The following is a 25,541-nucleotide window of genomic DNA, read 5'->3' as shown; positions in this document are numbered from 1 at the left end:
AATATTACTGAAAGTGTTGCGTGACTTTTATGAATCACCAGACCAACTGGGCCCTGTCACACGGGAGGCCTGGTCCCCCTACACAATATTCCACCACTCACCCATAGCCCCCACGGGAGGCCTGGTCCCCAAAAGCAACCCGTTCAAGGCAATATTCCACCACTCACCCGTTCCCCCATATTCCAGCTCTCACCCATAGCCCCCAACTGTGCAGGACTGCATCCCCAGCACTGCCTCCCCCTCTTCTTGCTTCGAGGGCTTTAAAAAAAGATTGCAATTGCCCCTCCCCCTCCTGTTCAGGTAAATACTTTGGTGGAAGTACTGAGTGTTCCTCAATTGCAACTTTGTATGCAACTATCTTGCAAGCTGGGCCAGCAAAGATTTTGCTGTTAAATTCTTCTTAAACTTGAAATTTTAAACAAAAATTATGAATAACGTAAAATATAACATCGATGTGAACGAAACTTTATGGGAATGACCGCGGAACAAAGGTGAGTAAGTGTTTAAAGTTTGCGCTACCGTGTACCGTTTTGGCGTAGGTCCCAGATCACATGCACATAGATAGATAGGTAGATAGATAGATAGTAGGATAACTATTCAAATACTTTAATTTCATTTTCATTTCCTCCCCCTACACTGAGAAGTTTAGTTTACAGTGAAAATCTGTTTTGGTGCATGCTAACCAGTCAGCGAGAAGACTGTACATGATTACAATCAAGCTGTCCACAGGGTACATATATGGGATAAAAAGTATAATTTATAAGACATGCTAATCTATGCAGGACCATTAAACTAGAAATTACTTACAGCATGTTTATAAGATATTACCAGTGACAGCCAGCCTGCCGTGGCCAGACCAGGCTATTTAATGTGCTCAAATTAGATTAGAGATGCAAGCTAATGATTAACCTTTCCTGTTCTTCCTGCTCAGGCTAAAGCAACTGGTGAAAAACTTCAATCTGGTCTTGAAAAAGCTGTTCCGCTACTACTATTCATCTGTTTACCACTAATGCGAGTGGAAGCTGGTTTTGCTCAATGGTTGGTGAAATCAAGTGCCTTGTTCCAGGCCAAGGAGTGCAGTTAGTGGTGGTTTAAGGAATGGTAATAGGAGTGGATGTAAGGATGAGTTGATGGAAAGCAGCAGCACTGCCCCTCATCCCTATTACAATCATTTCAAAACACAAGAACAGACCAGCATGCACACATTCACAAAAAAGTATCACACACAAGACCTTTAAATATCTGGAAAAGTTAAATTTCTAAACATGTCCCATTCCACTTTAAATTGTAATTGGGAGAAGCATAGAACTAAAGCATGCTGCATTGTATTCTACAGAGAAGTGGTTTATAGAATTATAGAAAATAGGTGCAGTAGGCCATTCGGCCCATCAAACCACCACCGTCATTCAATGTATTCACCGCCTTCTCCCACAGGTTTACCAGACCAAACAGCTTTTCATTCACTCACTCCCATCATACACATTAGAAACATAGAAAAATAGGTGCAGGAGTAGGCCACTCGAGCCAACACTGCCCTCCAACACGATCATGGCTGATCATCCAAAATCATTACCCCGTTCCTGCTTTCTTCCTCCATCCCTTGATTCCGTTAGCCCTAAGAACTATATATAACTATCTCTTGAAAACATCCAGTGAATTGGCCTCCACTGCCTTCTGTGGCAGAGAATTCCACAGATTCACAACTCTCTGGGTGAAAATGTTTTTCCTCATCTCAGTCCAAAATGGCCTTCCCCTCATTCTTAAATCCTAAATGACCGACCCCTTATTCTTAATATATATAATCTATAAACTCACTTGGACTTAAAGCATCAAGGAACACATCTTTAATGCGTCAGCCACTTAACTGGAACTGCAGCCTGTTGTATGCAAATCTGCAACAGTTAAACGCGTGACAAAGCTTCATGAGAAATGACCTCACAAATCTTAACGCTACACTTTACCCTGCACCTGTGAGATACTGAGTGTTTTATCGTTGAACTCAGGAAATAGAAAAAATAATTCCATTTTCTGTGCATAAAGCAACAGAAGGGATTCATTGTTTATTGTGGGCAAGCTAACTTGATACTTTGCGTTCATAATCGAGTTTCGGGTCAAATGAAACTGGATGTCATGCACATGGGTCAACTTGTGGAGTACATGTCAGAACCCTAATGAGAGGACCTAAAACACAATAAAATATGCATTATAAGAACAGAAGCTTTATTCTGATCTGGCATAATCCAAGTCTGAGCCATGCACTCAGCAAATAGTACAACACTTACCTGAAGATGGGGACTCACATATATGGACGGCTGAAGCAGGCTGTCCACTTTGTAGTTCTATTTTAAAACCGTTTTCAATCGAAGCTACATTTCTAAGGGCAAGTGTAAGGAAATCAATCCACCATATTTGCCTATGCTGTCCTTCTGCACTTATTGAAGGAGAATCATGTTGAATTTGTGAAGATAGACACAAAAGGCTGGAGTAATTCAGCGGGACAGGCAGCATCTCTGGAGAGAAGGAAAGGGCAACGTTTCGGATCAAGACCCTTCCTCAGACATTGTGAACCTTGTTTTGCCAAGCATGCACACATATAACATTTGAGGCATAATTGTTCCAAAGACAAGTGACCTTTCAAGAGCAGAAAATGTTATCTCTGCTGGGTTTGAGCCCTTATTTTTAAAAACTGAGACCTCTCGGTTCTAAATTGTCCACACAAGCTCTTCTGTAAAGACCCCAAAATGCCTTCTGTTTATTCAAGTCCACACAGTCCTCTAAACATCAGCCAGTATCAGCCAACTCTGTCCAACATTTTCTCATAAGGCAACCACCCTTTTATGGTATCATTTAGTAAATCTTTTCTGAATTGCTTCCAATGCGTTAAAACAACCTTAAATAAGTGATACCATTCGCAGCGATACCAATTGGAGGAACAGCACTTCGTATTTCACTAGGGTAGCTTACACTCCAGCGGTATGAACATTGACCTCTCTTCAAATAGCCCTTGCTTTCCCTCTCTCCATCCCCTCCCCTTCCCAGTTTTCCCACCAATCTTACTGTCTCAGACTACCTTCTATCTCTGTCCCGCCCACTCAGTCTGAAGAAGGGTCTCAACCCGAAACATCACCCATTTCTTCTCTCCAGAGATGGTGCCTTTCCCGCTGAGTTACTCCAGCATTTTGTGTCTACCGCAGAGTTCAAGGTGTTATCTTGCCAATTCCCTATATAGCTGATACACTTGCTTTCAATTCCTCTCACAATAAGCACGAACATTGTAATCTTACTTATCGACTTGCTGGACCTGCATATTTGCCTTTTGCAAAACAGGGAAAATTTGCTACGGGAAAATAATTGTTCGGCACGGGCCTGTAGGGCCGAGATGGCCTGTTTCCGTGCTGTAATTGTTATATAGTTATATGGTTATATGCACTAGAACACTCTAAACCTCTCTCCATCTCAGAGTTCTGCGCACTCTCACCATCTCGATAATATGCACCCTTTTTATTATATCCTACTTAACTGGAACATTTCATGTTTTCCTCCTCATTCTCCAATTGCCAACTTTGTCCACTCACTTTATCTGTTTCCCCATTGTAGTCACCTAATGATTTCTTCACAATTTTCCCATCTTTGCATCTTCAGAAATTTTGGCAAACAAAATTACTGACTTTGTCCAATATATGTACATTAATTAAAGTTGAGACCCAAGCAATAGTCTGTCTGGCACCCACTGTTGCATCTTGCCCAACAGAAAATGACTCTGCCATCTTCTATCCACATACCCCGACTCCATCCTATCCCCCCTGGTCAAATCCCTCCCTTCCTATGTCCAAGACACCTCACACGCTCTTCGTCTCCTCCATGGCTTCCGTTTTCCAGGCCCTCACTCCCTCATCTTCACTATGGATGTCCAGTCACTCTACACCTTCATCCACCACCAGGAGGGTCTTAAAGCCTTCAGTTTCTTCCTCGACTGCAGAACCAACCAATACCTATCTACAAATACTTTCCTCCGCCTAGCAGAGCTGGTCCTTAGCCTCAACAACTTTTCCTTTGACTCCTCCTATTTCCTCCAAATCCAAGGCCTATGGGCACGCGCATGGGCCCCAGCTATGCCTGCCTCTTTGTAGGGTACGTCGAACAATCCTTATTCGAGACGTACCATGGCCCTATCCCCGAACTCTACCTCCGCTACATTGAAGACTACATTGGTGCCACCTCCTGCACCCATACAGAACTCACTGACTTCATCCATTCCATCACTAACTTCCATCCGGCACTCAAATTCACCTGGAGCATTTCCGACATCTCCCTACCGTTTCTAGACCTCACTATCTCAATCGCAGGTAACAGACTACTGGCCAACATCTACTACAAACCCACTGACTCCCATGGCTATCTGTACTACACTTCTTCCCACCCTGCTTCCTGTAAGGACTCTATCCCCTACTTCCAATTCCTCCGCTTACGTCGCATCTGTGCCCAAGATGAGGTGCTCCACAACAGGACATCGGCGATATCTTCATTCTTTAGGGAACAGGGATTCCCCTCTTCTACTATAGATGAGGCTCTCACCAGGGTCTCCTCTATATCCCGTAACTCCACTGTCACTCCCCATCCCCCCCACTCGTAACAAGGACAGAGTCCCCCTTGTTCTCACCTCCCACCCCACCAGCCGTCACATACAACAGATAATCCTCCGACATTTTCGCCACCTCCAACGGGATCCCACCACTGGCCTCATCTTCCCACCTCCTCCACTTTCGGCTTACCACAGAAACCATTCCTTCCATAACTCCCTGGTCAATTTGTCCCTTCCCACCCAAACCACCCTCTCCCCTGGTACTTTCCCTTGCAACCGCAGGAAATGCTACACTTGGCCCTTTACCTCCCCCCTTGACTCCATCCTTGGACCCATGCAGTCTTTCCAGGTGAGGCCGAGGTTCACCTGCACCTCCTCCAACCTCATCTATTGCATCTGCTGCTCTAGGTGTCAGCAGCTCTACATCGATGAGACCAAGCGCAGGCTTGGCGATCGCTTCGCCCAACACCTCCGCACAGTTCGCATTAACCAACCTGATCTCCCTGTTGCTCAGCACTTCAACTCCTCCTCCCATTCCGAATCCGACCTTTCTATCCTGGGCCTCCTCCATGGCCAGAGTCCCACCACAAATTGTAGGAGCAGCACCTCATATTTCGCTTGGGCAGTTTACACCCCAGCAGCATGAGCCTCGACTTCTCCAATTTCAGATAGTCCTTGCTTTCTCACTCCTTCCCCTTTCCTTCCCAGCTCTCCTACAGCCTACTGTCTCCGCCTCTTCCTTTCTTCTTCCCGCCCCCACCCACCCCATCAGTCTGAAGAAGGGTCTTGACCCGAAATGTCACTTATTCATTCGCTCCATAGATCCTGCCTTACCCGCTGAGTTTCTCCAGCATTTTTTATTCTTCCAGCATCTGCTGTTCTTTCTTAAACATTCTATTTGCACTGATATGTTAGCTTCTACATCATGAGCTTTAATAACTGTTAATGCAGAACCTTATCCAATATATTCTGGAAAGGTGAATCTAATACATCTTTTACACATGTTATCTCTTAAAAACTAATTTGATTTTGCTTGACTACCTTGACAACTTCCACCATTGGCCCAATGATAGATTTTAAACTAGCTAATCTATCATTTCCTGTTTTCTTTATCCCATCATTTAAAAATAAAGGGATTCTTGAAAAAAGGGATTGTTTTCCAATCTAATGGAGCCTTCCGCAAATCTATAACCTATACATTAAATATCCAATTCATTTTTAAGATTCTGGGATCAAATCCATTCGAATCCAGAGACTTATCAGTCCACAGCTCCAAAATAATTTCTCTTAGTCAGAGAATCATAGAGTGATACAGTGTGGAAACAGGCCCTTCTGCCCAACTTGCCCATATCGGCCAACATGTCGCAGCTACACTGCCCTAATTTGACAAAAGGAAGCAACTGACAATTTTGTCAAAATTAAGTTCTTGCTTGTTTTAGGGTATTTGAGATATGCTCTGCACAATGGTGAACAAAGTAAGTCTTCTCAGAGTACAATTTGAAAATATTTATACCAGGGAAGTAAAATATCCATCACAGAGAGCTGAAAGAAAAACACGTTTTGCTCATTTACAAGAAAACAACTTTCTGTCTGTTGCTTCCTTTTGTCAATGTAGGGCAGTACACTGGTCCCACCTGCCTGCACTTGGTCCCTATCCTTCCAAACCTGTCCTATCCATGTACCTGTCTAATTCTGATTATAATTTCCCATCCTCTAAACATTGATTTATTTTTCACAGAAAAAGTTGGAGTCAGGAATGTGCTGCCTGGAGTGGCGATAAAAGTAGATTAAACAGTCAGGTTGATTAAACAGTCTCTTGGCAGGTATTTACATCTCCATGTCAGAGAAGGCTGCAGACTTAATGTGGCTAAATGGGATAAGTGTAGATGGACTTCAACATGGTGGAGTTAAGGACCTATTTCTGTGCCTCTAAAGTTTGAGCTGCCTTGACATCCTCATCTTCCTATTAAGCACCATACTCCTCAGGAGTTTATATCAAGTTTAACAAAATGTTCCCGATGTTGGGGGATGCACGGCAGATGCAGTATAATATGGATAAATGTGAGGTTATCCACTTTGGTGGCAAGAACAGGAAGGCAGATTATTATCTGAATGGTGTCAGATTAGAAAAAGGGGTGGTGCAACGAGACCTGGATGTGCTTGCACATCAATCACTGAAAGTAAGCATGCAGGCAGTGAAGAAAGCTAATGGCAGGTTCTTCATTCCGAGAGGATTTGAGTTTAAAAGCAAGGAGGTCCTACTGCAGTTGTACAGGGCCCTGGTGAGACCGCACCTGGAGTATTCTGTGCAATGTTGGTCTCCTAATTTGAGGAAGGACATTCTTGCTATTGAGGGAGTGCAGCGTAGGTTCACCAGGTTAATTCCCGGGATGGCAGGACTGACATATTAAGAAAGAATGGGTCGATGAGCTCGTATTCACTGGAATTTAGAAGGATCTTATAGAAATATACAGGGTACTGATTTTAGACGATAAGCCATGATCATATTGAATGGCGGTGCTGGCTCGAAGGGTCAAATGGCCTACTCCTGCACCCATTTTCTATGTCTATGTTTTATGTAAAGCCCCTTTTCCCTCCACAAGGAGATTATTATATTTCAGTTTGTATCTGCATCATTTCATTCTGACTGTTAAGGCTGGTTCTCACGTTGCGAGTTGAGACAAGAGGTACCCCGAGTGAAAGACTCATGGTTGTGTACGAGATTGCAAGTGTATGATCAAGAGTTTAACCGAGTTCCCACGGTTATGACAAGTTTGCCGTTTACTTGTCATTTCTGCGATGTTCCAAGTTCGTCTCCCGAGTTACTCTTGAGCCAATCCTGATTGAAGGTTTGTTTTAATAAGCAACAGTGTTGTTTTAATAAGCAACAGTGTTAAAGAAGACCTCTCCATCCTGTGGCTTTGTTTTAAAGATATAATTCAGAGCGGCCGCATCTATTGATGTGACCTACAAAGGGAAAATGTGCACCATCCAGTGCCAGAGCAGTTATACTTATGATTTGTTTGAAACACACAGGTTTTAATTGAATTTACTGCCATGTCTACACACTGTGGGGAGACGGGAGATTAAATCTTTGAATGTGGACGGATGTGCACATCAGATTGTTGTGAGACGGAGCTCAGGGTTCGCCTCATGAGTTGCTTTCGGTGCCCAGTGGGTTGACATGGCTCTGGGTTAGGCTGGGATCATTTCTGTGTGGGGGGAGTAGATGAGATGGGAGAGAGGGGGGGGGGGGGGGGGGGGGGGGGGGGGGGGGGGGGGGGGACAAAACACGTCGGTGTTTCTGTCTTTCTCCACTCATTGTTGGCCCTATCTGTCACCACCCCCACCTACATCCCTCTGCTTCTCGGCCATGTGTGTGACCCCTTTCCTCCCCTCTCCAGCTCCCCGCCCATTGCACCGGCGCGAGGGCTTTGCACTGTCTTCACGTCGACGATGCCAGCAGGTCAGTGCCAGTCGCACCGGAGCAGTCGCTCCCTTCAGTTTCCCAGGGGGTCGGGACGGGACTGGAGTTGGGAGGGAAAGGTGGTGGTGGTGGGGGAGGGAGCAACTCCAGCCCCGCTCCAACTCCAGAGGAACACGCTCCCCGTAGGGGCAGAAGCTGATGGTGTGCAAGGTACGTCTTGTTCTTGGGGTGGATGAGGGGGCGCAGCTCGGGCTGTGGGCGAACTGCCACTTGTCGCCGTAGCAGCCCATCGGGGAGCGGATTCCTCTGGAGTTGGGAGTGGGGCTGGGCTGGAGTTGCTGCTGTTGGCTGTTGGCCTCTGGGTTCTCCGTCCGTGCAGTGGCCTGGTGGACCTGGGGGTCGGTGTCCTGTTGGTCCTGACGTCTCCGGCCAACCCCTGGACAGGAGCTGAGACTGGGAACTGTACCGCCCTTGCCCCCCCCCTCTCCCTCCCAACTCCAGTTCCATCCCGACCCCCTGGGAAACTGAAGGGAGCGACTGCCCCGGTGCGACTGGCACTGACCTGCTGGCATCGTCGACGCGAAGACAGTGCAAAGCCCCCGCGTCGGTGCAATGGGCGGGGAGCTGGAGAGGGGAGAGAAGGGGTCACACACAAGGCCGAGAAGCAGAGGGGTGTAGTTGGGGGTGGTGATAGATAGGGCCAACAATGAGTGGAGAAAGACAGAAACACCGACGTGCAAAGGAGACCTACAACAGTGCATGATCTCTCTCGCGTAATGGCAGGTGATTGTCGCTGGGAAACTGAAGGGATCCACAATCTGCTGCTGCCTGCCCGCTGAGTTAAAGAGTTCCCACGGTAAACTCACGATACACTAAGGTAAACGCACGGGCCACTACGTTATTACAACGAGTTAAAATGTTTCAATTCTTAACCACAAGAGTAAAATTGACTCGTGGAAAATTTCAAACATGTTTGATTTTTTGCAAGAGTCGACAAGTTACACGAGTACCTGCCGTTAGCGCCACAAATCTCTAAGTTGCGTCCACGAGTTCCGTACATTAATCGTACGTTATTACCACGAGTTTTAACTCGGGTTACCTCTTGTGTCAACTCGCAATGTGAGAATCAGCTATTAGTATTTACAATTAATTGTCACCTTCACAAACTGGGTCTACACTCCACATCAGACCTGGTTGAAAGGTCTCGGATCCAAATGGCAATTCTGTTTCTCAGCCCACTGATGTGACCTGATCTTTTGATGGTTCCTACAATGTGTTTTTGTTTCAGATTTCCAGCATTTGAAGCATTTTGTAATTAATTTATTAGCCAAGTATGTAAAAACATACAAAGAATATGATATGCCATACAGCCATACTTGTTTAAGTAATCCAGCTGCCAGGGCTAATAATCTAGATTCTCATTTTCAAATACCACCATGGCAGCTTAGGAATTTAATTTTAGTTAATAAACTCCATTTTTCTACTAAACTGACAGCAAAAACTATTTTAGTGCTGCTATATCCACATTGGCTCATTTATGTCTTCCGGGAAAATAATTCTGCCATTTTTACTTCATATTGACTATATGCGAGTTAATGAAATAAATTAACTCACTAGCAAACTACCAACAAACCTTACACATATTAAAGATAGTCAACACTCAATTTACAGCCAAAAAAAAAGATGCAATGTGCAAGAGTGTGTCGTGATTTTTGTAAACCAGCGTCTGCAGTGTCTTGTTTCTCAATTTACAACAGTGGTTGATAAACCGATGTGTCCAAAGTTATAGTACAATAGTTAAAGTGTACTCGCACACATATACACAACAATGCGGATTGAAGTTTCTGGGTCCTTGTCACCAATAGGAACCATAAAAACATAGAAAAATAGGTGCACGAGTAGGCCATTCGGCCCTTCGATCCAGCACCGCCATTCAATATAATCAAGGCTGATCGTCTAAAATCAGTACCCCATTCCTGCTTATTCATCATATCTCTTGATTCCTTTAGCCCAAAGAGCTAAATCTAACTCTCTCTTGAAAACATCAAGTCAATTGGCCTCCACTGCCTTCTGTGGCAGAGAATTACAGATTCACAACTCTTTGTGCAAAAAAGTTTTTCCTCATCTCAGTCCTAAATGGCCTACGCCTTATTCTTACACTGTGACCCCTGGTTCTGGACTCCCCCAAAATCGGGAACATTTTTCCTGCATCTGGCCTGTTCAATCCCTTAAGAATTTTACATGTTTCTATAAGATTACCTCTCATCCTAAATTCCAGTGAATGCAAGTACAGTCGACCCATTATTTCATCATATGTCGCCCCCTTCAACCCGGGAATTAACCTGGTGAACCTTCGCTGTACTCCCTCAATAGCAATAATGTCCTTCCTCAAATTTGGAGACCAAAATTGCACACAATATTCCAGGTGCTGTACACCTCACCTGTACACTGCAGTAGGACCTCCTTGCTTCTAAACTCAAATCCTCTCGCAATGATGGCCAACCTGCCATTAGCCTTCTTCACTGCTTGCTGTACCTGCATGCTTACTTTCAGTGTTTGATGTACAAGCACACCCAGGTCTCGTTGCACCCCCCCCCCCCCCTTTTCCTAATCTGACACTATTCAGATTATAATCTGCCTTCCTGTTCTTGCCACTAAAATGGATATCTTCACAATTATCCATATTTTACTGCATCTGCCATGCAGCTACCCATTCACCCAACCTATCCAAGCCTCATAGCATCCTCATCGCAGCCCACACTGCCACTCATCTTTGTGTCATCTGCAAACTTGGAATGTCACATTTAATTCCCTCGTCTAAATCGTTAATATATATTGTGAATAACTGGGATCCCAGCATTGAGCCATTGCACCCCACTAGTCACTGCCTGCCATTCTGAAAATAACCCGTTAATTCCTACTCTTTGCTTCCTGTCTGCCAACCAGTTCTCTATCCATATCAATACCCTACCCCCAATATCATGTGCTCTAATTTTGCACACAAATCTCTTGTGTGGGCCTTGTCAAAGGCTAACTGGTCTAAATTCAGTTTTCTCTTTCCCTCCTTTCTTAAAAAGTGGAGTTACATTGGCTACCTTCCAGTCCAAAGGAACTGATCCAGAGTCGAGAGAACATTGGAAAATGATCACCAATGCATACACGATTTCGCGGGCCACCTCCTTGAGTACTCTGGGATGCAGACCATCAGGCCCAGAGGATTTATCTGCCTTCAGTCCCAACATTTTAACTAACACCATTTCCCGACTAATGTGGATTCCCTTCAGTTCCACCCTCCCTCTAGATACTCGGTCCCCTAGTATTTCTGGGAGATAATTTACGTCTTCCTTAGTACATGCGAGTAGAAACATGTAACCAAAAATATAAAGCGTGGTTTTATATTTTTCTCTGCGTAGTTGTCTAGAGCAGTTTTCTCGCAGATTGGACACTTGAACAACTACTTCTCTAACTGACGTTCTCTTTGGGCAATCGAAAGTGTCGAGGAAAGGTTTCAGAGGCAGATCTTGCAGTGTTTCCCCCCCGGTGCTGCCGCTGCTGTTTAGTTTCGAGATACAGCTCGGAAACAGGCCCTTCGGCCCATTAGGTACAAACCGGCCAGCGATGAACACCATCCTACACGCGCACACACACATACACGGGACAATTTACACTTATACAGACCTGTACACGTCTTTGGGGGGCAGTACTTGGAGAACGTTCAAACTCCGTGCAGCGACAAGCACCGGTGATGAGGATCGAACCCGGGTCTCTGGCGCTGCTGCTGTTGGTTGAACCTTGGCCCAGATCTGGGGCCCACCCCGCGTCACGGCAACCAGCGCCCTGAGCTGAGCTGAGCTGAGCGCGCGCGCGCCGCCTCCCCTCGTGCCCGCGCGCGCGTGCCCGCCACCCGCGCCGCCTCCCCTCGTGCCCGCGCCGCCTCCCCTCGTGCCCCCCGCGCGCGCGCCCGCCACCCGCGCCGCCTCTCCTCGTGCCCGCGCGCGCGTGCCCGCCACGCGCGCCGCCCCCCTCGTGCCCGCGCGCGCGTGCCCGCCACCCGCGCCGCCTCCCCTCGTGCCCGCGCCGCCTCGCGGCTGATGTCACAAACATGGTGGCGGCTTGAGGTCCGGCAGCGGCAGCAGCGACAACAACACGGCCGCCTCCTCCTGGACCAAGGCAACAACCCACCCCCCTCACCCTCTCCCTCTCCCTCACCGGGCCGCGGCCCACACCCTCACCCCGCTCTCAATGTCGGACAACCAGAGCTGGAATTCCTCCTCCTCCGAGGAGCTGGACACCGAGTCGGGGCCGCCTGTTGAGCTGTGCGGGATACTGAGCAAGGTGAGCCCCCTCCCCACTGCCATCCCTGCTTCCCCTCACACCTTGCTTTCTCTCTCCCTCCTTCCCTCTCCCTCTTCCCCCTTATTGCTTGTGTGTCGGCCACGGCCCATTAACGTCCACACAGCAGCCTCCTCCTGCTCCTGCTCTTCTCTCCAAGCGAACAGCAGACAGTAAAAACCACCTCTATCTGTTTAACTAGTTTAGTTTTAACGATACAGCGCGGAAACAGGCCCTTCGGCCCACCGAGTCCGCACACTACCACAATCTCACACACTCTCACACACACATACTCTCTCTCTCTCACACACACGACAATTTACAATATTTACCGAAGCCAATTAAACCTACGTTAACTCTACGTCTTCGGAGTGTGGGAGGAGACCGGAGCACCCGGAGAAAATCCACGCGGTCACAGGGAGATGGTGCAAACTCCGTCCAGACAGACAGCAGCCGGGGTCAGGATTGAACCCGGGTCTCTGGCGCCGTGAGGCAGCAACTCCGCCACCGCGCCTACTTCAGGCTGCCTTGTCTCCCCGGTAACGGGGAGGCTTTTGCCTCACAGCTCCCAGGGCCTGGCCTGTCAGCTACTCTCAGCACCGATGGGCGGTGTGATGAGACCTGCCCGTCGAGTAGTGTTTTTAAAGTAAAAGTCACCAATGGTGGACCGAGAGTTTGTGGTGTAATTTGTGCATGTGTGTGAATGAATTGTACAGTTTCTGCCAAACTTGCACGTTGTTTATATCTCCTGAGTTACAATTTGACCCCGAGTCCGAAGTGTGTGTGTGTTGGCTGATGCGCTCGATGATTTTTAAACTTTCCTGTGAACTCGGGTGTGTTCGTGTTGTCGCAACACTGAGTAATTTGCCCGTCTCCCCTAATCATCTAGGAATTGGCTGAAGCGGCTTGATTATTTCGCCATACGTTTTCTTGTGAGTTTACTAAATGATATCGTATATCGACATTACAGAATGAGAAAAAGTTTGATTCTTTTTTATTGTCTGGCAAAATTATCTTTCAATCTAGGCCGAATCAAACGTTTTATTACTTGTATTATATTTTCAGTGGACCAACTATATCCATGGCTGGCAGGACCGATGGGTGGTTTTAAAAGCCAATACCCTAAGTTACTACAAATCTGAGGATGAAACGGAATATGGTTGTAGGGGTTCAATCTGTCTGAGCAAGGCCGTCATTACTGTAAGTTTTTGTTTTCATTGATGTTAATAATCTTATACATTGTACAATATTTAATACATTTAATTGGTCAGTTTAGTGTTGTCAATGCCCCTGCAAAATATGTATGGCTAATAAGATTTTAATATATTTAAACACTGTTCCTCACTGACTTTATGAACTGATTGGATTGTTCTCCCCTCCCCTGTCATGAACTTGGGTTGATGCAATATGGTCAACTGTGGCAATCTTTGTCCAAATATTCCATAGTTTAACATTGTCAAATAACTTTTGTTTAACTTATCTGAGTGCAAAAATCATATGACTGTTTTATCAGTTGTAACTCGCTAGTTTTGGGTCTGATCATTGTAGAATTACAATCTGATTGAGTTTGAAGACGGGTCTCGACCCGAAACGTCACCTTTTTCTTCGCTCCATAGATGCTGCCTCACCCGCTGAGTTTCTCCAGCAATTTTATCTACCTTTGAGTTTCTTGACGAGGTGTCCAAGAAGACAGATGGGAGCAGAGTGGTAGATGTTGTCTGCAAGGACTGTAACAAGACTTTTTAACAAATCCTGTATGGTAGACTGGTCTACAAAATGAGGACACAAGGGATGTAGGATGGGCTAGTAAATTGGATACAACAAAAGTGGGTGTGTGGAAGGAGTGAGCGGATTGTTGTCGAGAGTTGCTTTTCACATTTGGAAATCTGTAACCAGCGGTACGCCATTGGAATCTGAACTGGGTTCCCTGTTACTGGTCATATATTTTAACAATTTTGATGTGAATATAGATGACATGATTAGTGAGTGTGTTGATTAACACCAAAATGTAGTAGACAGTGAAGAAGGTTGCCTCGGCTTACAACAGGATGTAGGTCGATTGGGATTTTTTTTGCCTCTTTCCAAGAAGGGCTGCAGGGAAAATGCAGAGAACTATAGGTCGGTGAACTTAACATCTGTAGTTGGAAAGTTACTGGAGAGTATTCTGAGGGAAAGGTTATACAGGCATTTGGACGGGCAAGAGCTCATTAGGGATAGTCAGTATGGTTTTGCATGGAAGGTTGTGTCTCACAAATCTGATCGACCTTTTTGGTCACTTCTTCAAAAAAAATCAATGAGGGCAGAGCTGTAGATGTTGTGTACATGGAATTCAATAAGGTAATTGACAAGGTTCCGCATGGTAGGCTGCTCTGGAAGTTAGATTGCATGGGATCCGAGGAGAGATAGCTGGATGGATAGCAAATTGGCTCCATGGAAGGAAGCAGAGGGTGATGGTGGAAGGTTGCTTCTTGGCCTGTGATTAGTGGTATGCCTCGGGATCCGGTGCTGGGCCCGTTACTGTTTGTCATCTACAACAATAATTTGGATGAGAACATACAGGGCAAGATTAGCAAGTTTGCTGATACAAAAGCAGGTGGTTTTGCAGATAGTGAAGATGGTTGATAATGATTGCAGCAGGACTTTGATCGATTGGGCAGGTGGGCTGAGGAATGGTTGATGGAATTTAATACAGAGAAGTATGAGGTGTTGCATTGTGGGACATCTAACAAGGGCAGGACCTACACAGTAAAAGGTAGGCCTCTGGATAGTGTTCTAAAGCAGGGGGATCTAGGAGTGCAGGTGCATGGTTCCTTGAAGGTCGAGTCGCAGGTAGATAAGGTGATCAAAAAGGCTTTTGGCACATTGGCCTTCATCAGTCAGAGTATAGAGTAGAAGTTGGAAGGTCATGTTGCAGTTGTACAAGATGTTGGTGAGACCGCATTTAGAATTTTGTGTTCAGTTCTGCGCACCGTCTGTCTGTCTGTCTGTCTGTCGGCTGCCTTTCTTCCTTTTGATTCGCTGCTCCTTCCTATCAGCTTCCAACACACTTCAAAACAAAGTTGCAAGACAGGAACACTCTGAACCTTTCACCTCAATGGGATATCACAGCAAGTGCTTCAACAGGAGGGGGAGGGCCAATTGGTATTGCAATTGGAACTGCTGCAGCAGGCAGGGAAGGTGAAATTGGATTTTTTTTCAATCCGCTGCTGAGGGAGGCAGGGGAGTGCTGGAATCTTACATTTGGGAACGGGTTCAGTTCCGTTGGAGGAGACAGGTGCATGGTGGAATATTGGGTTGGGGGATCACACCATTGGCGGAGCAGACCCAACGGGTCTGCACTTGGCCTAGTGCATAACTAAAACTCTGATCTTGTGCTCTTCCAGTTTGCGTGGTTTTTCTATTTGCGCAAAAACGGGACGCGATAGCACTATGATTTTTCGGCTGCTTACTTGCCGTTCTCCTGTGCTGCGAGTGCAACAAGTTTAGTTCCAATGAATGGTATATAGTAAAAGTTATTAAGCTTTAAAAATTGTGAAAAACCACGCATGCGCAGGTTGCTGTCAGTCGTAGCCATGCAGATTAGTCTCACCTGTCAGTCAGGAAGGGGCGTCGCCACCCTGGCGACGCCCTTTCCTGCACCATCGACGCACTGATTGGCCGCGTCCGCTGTCAATCGGTTGGAGGTCGCCATGGTGAAGGAGTGGCGCCGCCATCCGAGGCGCTGCGGCCACCCAGTACCTGGTGGGGTGGATGGTGCCGCGGGCCGAGCCCGGAAACTGGGCCTAGACTGGAGCCAAGGACGAGAATGTGACTAAGCTAGTGAGACTGCTAAAAAAGATTCACAAGGATGTTGCTGGGACTTGAATCTTTTTTAACTGGACAGGCTGGGACAGTTTTCTCTGAAGGGGGCTTAGGGGGTGACTTTATAGAGGTTTATACAATTGAAGGATATAGATAAGGATGGACACTATCTTTTCCCTAGATGAGGGAAGTCAACAACTGAGAAGACATCATTTTCTGGTGAGAGAGAAAAGATTTAAAAGGGACCTAGGGAACAAGTTTTTGCACATACAATGGTGAGCATACATATCAACCTGCTAGACTATTTAAGGCATTTGCACAGGTTTGTGGATAAGGAATGTTTAGAGAGATATGGGCCCAAGCTCAGATAGGCACTTTGGCCTCCATGGATGAGTGGGGCTGAAAGATCTATGTCCGTGCTGTAGAACTTTGATTCTATAATTTATTTAGCATAATATTTTTAAATTAACTTCGTACTTTTGAAATGAAATTGTGTTAGAACATAAAAATCTAGGTGTCTGGAAAAGAATCTGAAAATGAACTTGTTCTTGTACTTGGGCACCTTTAATATTAATGTGTTTAGTCATGATATCATATGCCAGTGATATTTGTAGTCTTTTACAAGTTGTTGAGGTAAATGAGGGCTTCGAAGATCACTTTCTCTCCCTCCTTTTGGGCAATTTTGTGCAATTCACATGAAAGGCCTTAAGCGAAAAGATGATAGGCATTCTATAGGAGCCATGTTGCTATCTTTCATTTTAATATTGCATATGGTTCAATGGTCCTGTATTATCACGTAATGAGGTACAATGAAGTTCGTTTTGGCATACAGTTCTGTAAATTATCACACTACATAAATGCAATCCCAGATTAAGTACGAAGTACACAGAAATAGTCCACTGAGACCATACACAAGAGTTACCAGGTTTTGATGCCATTTTCAAAGTTGAAGTTGCTGTTGGCCATAAAGGCCTGTAGTCCTGGTGGCATTGCAGGGTTGTCCTGGCCAAGCGAAGCATGCTCCACAACTCTGTGCTGCTGCAGGCCACGTCTGGTCTGTGCGCTCGGTCTCCTGAAGCAGCTCCAGTTGAGCCCCAGACTGCTGCAGGACCTCAAGCCATCACCTCGTTCCAGATCAGCCAGCAGACCGTTGTCCCTCTCCTCACCTGGCCACCATTCAGCCTTTTTGCTTGGTCTCCTGCAGCAGACCTTGAGGGTGCGGAAGATAAGTTCTTACCGGCCCTATGTTCTGTTGTCCGTTGACTCCACCTTCTCCAGTTCTACGGTCTCCGGGGAGGAGCAGGTCCCAGCCTCGGTGGCTTCCCCCTTCAGGGTGGGTTTCCCGGTTCTGCGGTGGGACAGCCAGGTCTGCTGCCAGGGAGTAGCTGAAATACTTTAACATTTTTTAATGGTTCTTGTACAATTCAGAGTATTTGTGATTTAATGTGAAATATTTGCAAATACCTTGTTTGTCTATTCAACTGCGAGGTATATTTAAACTGGCTTTTTTAATTTAGTCTAGAGATGCAGCATGGAAGCAGGCCCTTCAGCCCATTGAGTCTAGACCCCTCAGCAATTACCTGCAGACTACACACTGGGAACAATTTACAGAAGCCAATTAACCTACAAACTTGCATGCCTTTGGAATGTGAGAGGAAAACGGAGCACCCGGAGAAATCCTGTGCGATCACAAGGAAAAAGTGCAAACTCCATATAGACAGCACCTGTAATAGAAACATAGAAAATAGGTGCAGGAGGAGGCCATTTGGCCCTTTGAGCCAGCACCGCCATTCATTGTGATCATGGTTGATCGTCCCCTATCAATAACCCGTTCCTGCCTTTTCCCCATATCCCTTGACTCCACTAGCCCCCAGAGCTCTAACTCTCTCTTAAATCCATCCAGTGATGTGGCCTCCATTGCCCTCTCTGGCAGGGAATTTCATAAATTCACAACTCTCTGGGTGAAAATGGTTTTTTCTCACCTCAGTCTTAAATAACCTCCCCTTTATTCTAAGACTGTGGCCCCTGGTTCTGGACTCTCCCAACATTGGGAACATTTTTCCTGCATCTAGCTTGTCCAGTCCTTTAATAATTTTATATGTTTCTATAAGATGCCCCCTCATCCTTCTAAACTCCAGTGAATACAAGCCTAGTCTTTTCAATCTTTCCTCATATGACAGTCCCGCCATCCCAGGGATCAATCTCGCGAACCTATGCTGCACTGCCTCAATCACAAGGATGTCCTTCCTCAAATTAGGAGACCAAAACTGTACACAATACTCCAGATGTGGTCTCACCAGACCCCTATACAACTGCAGAAGAACCTCTTTACTCCTCTTGTTATGAAACCTGGGTCTCCAGTGCTGTGAGGCAGCAACTCTACCACTGTGCCACCATACTGCCCAATAGTAATGAACACTTTTCATTTTTAATGAACGCTTTTCTTGAGATATGGAGTAGTGACAAAGGATCTTTCCTGAAAAGGGTGGTGCAGCTGGAAAGGCTGCTGCCTCACAGCACCAGAGACATGGGTTCAATCTGCAGTTGTGCAGCGCCCTGGTGAGACCACACCTGGAGTATTGTGTGCCGTTTTGGTCTCCTAATTTGAGGAAGGACATTCTTGCAATTGAGGGAATGCAGCATAGGTTCACCAGGTTCATTCCCGGGATGGCGGGACTGACATATGATGAAAGAATGGATAGACTGGGCTTATATTCACTGGAATTTAGAAGGATGAGAGGGGTTCTTCTAGAAACATATAAAATTCTTAAGGGATTAGACTGGCTAGATGTAGGGAAAATGGTCCCGATGTTGGTGAGTCCAAAACCAGGGGTCACAGTTTAAGAAGGGGTAGGCCATTTAGGACTGAGATGAGGAAAAACTTTTTCATGCAGAGAGTTGTGAATCTGTGGAATTCTCTGCCACAGAAGGCATTGGAGGCCAATTCACTGGATGTATTCAAGAGAGAGTTAGATATAACTCTTGGGGCTAATGGAAACAAGGAATATCGGGAGAAAGCAGGAACGGGTTACTGATTTTGGATGATCAGCCATGATCATATTGAATGGCGGTGCTGGCTCGAAGGGCTGAATGGCCGATTCCTGCACCTTTTTCCTATGTTAATCCTGACATTGCGTGCTATCTATATGGCGTTTGTACGTTCTCCCTGTTACTCCTCGTGCTCCGGTTTCCTCCCGCATCACAAAGATATGCAGTTTGTAGGTTAATTTGACCTCTGTAAATTCCCCCTAATGGGTGAGAAAGTATCCTTGCTTCCAGCTCCTCTCCCTACAATCAGACTGAAGAAAGATCCTGAACCAAAACGTCACCAATCCATTTCTTCAGAGATGATGCCTGATTAGCTGAGTTACTCAGCACTTTGTGTCTATCTTTAATTAAAACAATACCTTTTATAAGCATTGGGATTTATATTTGCGTCTTTTTTAAAATTTGACTCGTGTTGTGACATAAAAGCAACAAGCTTTACAAATAGCCACGTGAGAATGACTAATTGACTATTTTTAGTTAAGTTAATGGAGAAATATAGTTGTTAAAATTCAGCAAAAACTCAACTGTTATTAATGGGGTAACTTGTGCCCATTGGAGATGAGAGACAGGGCCTCAGTTTTGAGTCTTTCTGGAAGGCATCCACCTGTGATGGTACTGAGGAAATGTTGCACAATAGTATGAACTATGAAGTATGAACCTAGAGTTTGTTAATTCTGAAAGGGGTTACAATTGGCTCCATGGAAGGAAGCAGAGGATCCACATCCAACATCCTTCTCACATGGCTTCATGAGTCATGGCTAATGCAGTCCGAGGAGTGTCTGCAATGTCAGTCTTTTAAGCTGTTTGTAGTATTGCCTACTCTTGTGAGTGCAGTCAAAATGCTGAGGTTTATGGAAGTAATTTATTGTTACCATAGTTATTTTACAGGTACAATGTTATTTTACAGGTACTGTATATCGTATTACAGAATTGGTCTATTCAATTTGACTATTATTAATTTAATACAGTATAAACATTGCCAAGGAATTGAGTCTAATAAAGTTGCACACTTTTAAAATGTTAAAGCGTTGTTAGTTTAAACTTAAGTTTTTCTTAATTATTTTCTGCAGTGGGTAACATGCCAGCATTCTATAGCCCTCAAGTGATTTGTACAAATGGGCATTTTGCACGAAAACTGAAGTAGTGACTATACACCAGTCACGAGGAGAGCATTGATGTGATTATAATTGCATCCTAAATGATTATTAAGCAAGGATCTCTCCTTCCCACCCTATCCTGATTGTGCTAAATTTGTTTATAATTCCTCTACAAAAAGACCTGGGACATAATTAAATCATAGGGTGGGATGTAATAGATCCACCTCAGACTTAGATCCTATAGGTTGATATAGTCAGACAATGTAGTATGTAAATGGTGCATGATAGTGTACTGATGGTTGAATATACGCGCTGATGTGGCAAGGTCTTTTCCACATTTGTTTTAGAAGGCGGATATGTTTGTTTAAAAGAAATATTTAAATATAAATAAATAAAGCTTATAGTTGTGGTATTGCTAATTATACAAATAGAATGATAGTTAATGCAGTGGAATCCACTCCTGCAGCTGTGGCAGCCCCTTTTAATCCTTTCCTATATTAAGTTGCTAACGATGAGCTTGGTTAGAGTTCTAATGAAATGGATTGATTGTATCTATGGAATGTGATCTCTTATTAATAGATGAATGGGGCTGATCTGTCACTTGGAGTCATTTCTATAGTCCCCGGTAACTTGGTTACACGATGTGCAGGGATTTACGAGTCATACAACACGGAAACAGGCCCTTCGGCCCAACTCATCCGTGCCAATCTATGCTATTTCCATTTATTTGCGTTTGACCTACATCCCTCTAAACATTTCCTATCCATGTAGCTGTCCAAAACACTTTTAAATGTTGTAATTGTACCTGTCATAATGACATCTTCTGGCAGATCATTCCATATACCCATGTGAAAATTCCAAATGCTGACTAGGCGACCAATTTAACAAGTTCCTCTGCTCTGTCTCCTGTGGCTGCTGCATGTCCCTGTTGTTAGCCATTGTAATTCCTCTTCCAGTTCCCACAAGAGTCAAGAGTCAAGTCAAGAGTCAATTTAATTGTCATTTGGACCCCTGGAGGTCCAAACGAAATGCCGTTTCTGCAGCCATACATTACACACAAATAGACCCCAGACACAACATAATTACATTTAACATAAACATCCATCACATAGCTGTGATGGAAGGCCAAATAAACTTCTCTCTCCACTGCACTCTCCCCCCCCCCCGATGTCAGAGTCAAAGTCATAGCCCCCGGCTGGCGATGGCGATTGTCCCGCGGCCATTAAAGCCACGCCGGGTGGTGCGAGGTCGCACACCGGGTCTTGATGTTGGAGCCCCCGGTGTGCGCTCGCAGAGTTCGCGGCCATTCCAGCCGCGCGGGGCAGTGGTGTCAGGCCCCGCTCCAGGAGCTCTTCGACCCCGCAACTCGGGCAGGAGAAGTCACCGCCGCAGAAGCCCCGAAAAGCGGTCTCCCCCCAGGGAGCCGTGGGCTCCCGGCGCCGTCGTCCACAGACCTTTGTCCTTTTTTCGCACACACCACCTTTGTCCTTTTTTTCTCTCCCCTCCTATCTACCCTAGTCTTCTCACACACGCTCTTCTTAGTCACCAGCCCCTTATCACCATTTCTTTTCCCACCCCACCCAATCACATCTCCTTTCCACCCACTACTGCTCTCTTCTTCCCTCCCACTGTTCACGTCTGTCACCAACCTTCCACATTTGATTCCATTCTTCACTTTCCATTGTTATCAGATTAAAAATCTGCAATCTTGTGTACTCCACTTGCGTTTAGCTTAGTATCAAACTATCATCTTCCACTTATTACCACTCATCTCCCAACCTCTCGCTGTCCCTACCTGACGTGCCTACCAATTAATTGCGCCCTGACTATCCAGTTAGCACTTGTGAGTACTTGTTCCACTCATCTTTATACTGGCTACCTTACTTGGTGTAGATTTATAAAGTTTCCTTACCTGACAAAGGCTATGTAAAGATGAAGTCCTCAGCATAAAAACCTGCCTTCCAGACAGCTCCACAACATTCTCTGCATGTTGGCTCCAAGAAAATGCAAGAAGCAGCATCTGCGACTACACGTTGCCTTTTTCCAGTCTTATCCCTCCTGATTAAGTCATTAATGAAGACTGTCCTCAAATTCATTGCCCCCCAGAACTCCTCTCCATCTTATACTTGCCGCAAAATAACATACAGACCAATAACTTTGTAACTGGTTTTACAATCTTTCTAACTATGAAGGCTATTAACATTGGATGTCATATATTGCCAAAAAACATTGGTAAGCAGTGTCGAGCTGAAATAGAAATGACCCAACCACCTGCCGGAGGGAAAGTGTTTCAAGCTATTTCAATACATTAGAGCAGGGGCATAAAGTTCAAGCAAGATAAACATGATGTTGTGAATATGCGAAAATATGTTTGGACAATTATTGGATACATTTGCTTTGAGGCTCTGGTGATGTTGCACATAAACTCCAGCCTCCCAGACAGCTTTGATCCACTGCAGTTTGCCTTCTGTCACAACAGGTCCACTGCAGATGCCATCTTGATGCAGAATTATGTTCCATGCAGAATAATGCTGTTTTGTATATTTTTACCCGCACGTAGGGTTGTGACATAGAACTAAGGCAGGAAGGTATCTCAAGTTACCTGTAACCTTAATCTTGCATCCATTGAAGTTTATGTACATTAGCATTTTAGGTTCTTCTAGAGTTTTTCTTCTTGGTCCCTTTTGTTTGGTTAAATTAATTTTGTTTGTAAATTGTCTTGAACTTCTTGGTTTATTATAATGTTTGATTAACTGGATCATAACTCAAATTTTGCTCGTCTTGTTTTGACGCAAACACCAAAGGGTTCCTGTGGCTTGAAAAATCTCGTTAATATTTTGGGTAAATAATTTTTTTTACCTGTAACAATAACTATATCTCTGCAAAGATGTTGCCTGATACTTGTATTTAAGTCATAGAGTGATGCAGTGTGGAAACAGGCCCTTCAACCCAACTTGCCCACACTGGCCAACATGTCCCAGCTACACTAGTCCCACCTGCCTGCGTTCAGTCCATATCCCTCCAAACCTGTCCTATCCATGTACCTGTCTAACTGTTTCTCAAACGTTGGGATAATCCCAGCCTCGATGACTTCCTCTGGCATACACACACCACCCTCTGTGCGAAAAAGTGACTCCCCAAAAAATCCAAGAGTTTATTTTTTAATAACCTCGAATCTGAAGTTATTTTTCAACTTTTTTTTAGTTTAAAAAATTCCATTTGGTGAAGCAGATAAACCTCTGGATTGTTTCTTGGTAAGAATACACAATTTAAGAATTTGCACTAGAAATTATAAAAAAAATAATTATGTTGTTAATTGACTATTGATGTACATTGATTCCTCAATTCTAAAGATAAATATTTCTATTTTTAACTTCAATGTGCTAATTGAGTAAAAATTCTGAATGTTTGTTGATTTTAAAAGCTGGATTCTTCCTCTTTGAAAATTCTGCCTAACCTGCTGAGTATTTATTTTAGTTATTTATTTTATTTCTATTTTCCAACGTGTATAATTTTGTTTGCTTTGAGTTGGTATTACCAGTTCTGACTTAGTTGAAGTGTTTCAGTAATAATGGACAAAAATGTAGAAACGGAAAGGTTTAGAGAAATATGGCCCAAACTCGCACAAATGGGACTAGCTGAGAAGGGACATGGTTGGCATGGACGAGTTAAATCAAAGGGTCTGGTTTCAATGCTCTGACAACTCTAAATGGTTACATTAACATAAACGAATGGAAGCCTGCAAGAAGTATATAATCGTGCAAGGCATTTTTATCATTTGGATAAAGTTTCGTCCATTCTGTTTCCAAGGAAGATTCCAAGGGGAGACTTGATGGTAGTTTATGAAATTATGAGAGGCATAGATAGGGTAGACAGTCAGAAGCTTTTTCCCATGGTGGAAATGCTCCACAAGAGAGGGCATAGCCATAGTAAGTGGCATTTCTTTACACTGGGTGTGGTAGGGGCCTGGAACACATTGCCAGGGGTGGTGTGTTTGAGGCTTTTAGATAGGTACACGGAACTGCAAGTAATAGAGAGATATGGTTCATGTACAGACAGATGAGATCAGTTTAATTTAGCAGCATGTTCGGTACAACGATTGTGGGTCAAAGGGCCCACTCCTGTGCTGTACTGTTCTATGCTCTATGTAAAGTGAACATTATTTTCCATGGTACTATTTGGAAGTAGTGTTGATGAAGGTGTGCTCTGTATTACTTTAGTGTGACCAAGTGCACATTGATTCTTAAACATATTGCAAAAGATCACCTTCACCCAAGTGCAAATTACAGTTTCACCTACAAATCTACTCATCTGTGGGATGTGGGACAAAACTAGAGCACACAGGACACCCACACGTGTTGGAGACATTGTACAGATTCCACACAGATAGCATTGGAGGTTAGGACTGAACCCATGTCTCTGAGGCTTTGAGACGGTGAATAGCTAGCTGCACCATGTAAAAACCTCTGTTGGAAATGTTTAATAGCTACTATTAAGGCTTTTCTCCAGACTCTTACATTCATTTTGCCAAGTGTTACCCTTGACTCAGCAATAGCACTCTTGCCTCAAAGTCTAAATTTTTCATAGGCTGTCATTTTGTAGTTTAATTCATTGTCACGTGTACTGAGGTACAGTAAAAAGTTTTTGTTGCGTGCTAACCAGTTAGCGAAATACAATACATGATTATAGTCGAGCCATCCACAGTGTACCGATACATGGTAAAGGAAATAATGTTTAGTGCAAGATAAAGTCCAGTAAAGTCCAATCAAAGATAGTCCGAGGGTCTCCATTCAGGGTTCAGTTGCCTGATAACAGCTGGGAAGAAACTGTCCCTGAATCAGAAGGTGCCTTTTTACACTTCTATACCTTTTGCCAGAGGGGAGAAGGGGGAGTGGCCAGGGTGCGGCCTTGTCCATAACATGAAGGTACCATGAATGCTGCATTATCAGCAGTTTGATCAAAGGGATAAGATTTAAAATTGGTGTATAGGCTCCTTGAGTAGAAGTAGATGAATCTGTGAAGAATAATAATAAATACAACACATTCATTTAGATTCTCTTGGCTGCTACTTTCAATAAAAGTTTTATGGTGACGGATTTTCTCCCCTTCAATCATATCTTTAGAGTCCTTGCATATCTTCAAGCATTCTAATTTCTTATACCCTTCAATGGCCATAATGTTACAAGATCTTATGGACATTGAGATCTTGAGATAGAAAAATTTCTGGATTGAATTATTCTTTGGCTTACTGTGC

General features: G+C 44.6%; 2 protein-coding genes across 8 annotated transcripts in view; one reads left to right on the top strand and one right to left on the bottom strand.

Annotated features, from left to right (window-relative positions):
• Positions 1 to 12,926, bottom strand: part of polk (polymerase (DNA directed) kappa) — a 64,415-nt gene extending 51,489 nt beyond the window's left edge. Inside the window, exon 1 of one of the 2 annotated variants that reach the window (XM_055631272.1) lies at positions 12,693 to 12,926. The gene's annotated coding sequence lies outside the window, so the exon portion shown is untranslated. Of the gene's footprint in view, positions 1 to 11,687; positions 11,888 to 12,692 lie in introns of those variants that run through there. The other variant, XM_055631265.1, reaches the window with a different exon arrangement.
• LOC129694553 (ceramide transfer protein) overlaps positions 12,097 to 25,541 on the top strand; it is a 91,337-nt gene continuing 77,892 nt past the window's right edge. For 4 of the 6 annotated variants that reach the window (XM_055631308.1, XM_055631311.1, XM_055631301.1 and 1 more), the window contains exons 1-2: positions 12,098 to 12,344; positions 13,407 to 13,541. In XM_055631308.1, the coding sequence (XP_055487283.1) occupies positions 12,252 to 12,344; positions 13,407 to 13,541 (228 nt within the window). In that variant the 5' untranslated portion in view covers positions 12,098 to 12,251. Of the gene's footprint in view, positions 12,345 to 13,406; positions 13,542 to 25,541 lie in introns of all 6 variants that reach the window. The other 2 variants (XM_055631295.1, XM_055631282.1) reach the window with 1 other exon arrangement.

Source organism: Leucoraja erinacea, chromosome 3 (assembly GCF_028641065.1).
Source record: "Leucoraja erinacea ecotype New England chromosome 3, Leri_hhj_1, whole genome shotgun sequence".
NCBI lineage: Eukaryota > Metazoa > Chordata > Chondrichthyes > Rajiformes > Rajidae > Leucoraja > Leucoraja erinaceus.
The sequence above is the reverse complement of the archived record's forward strand: the minus strand, read 5'-3'. Positions and strand labels throughout refer to the sequence as shown.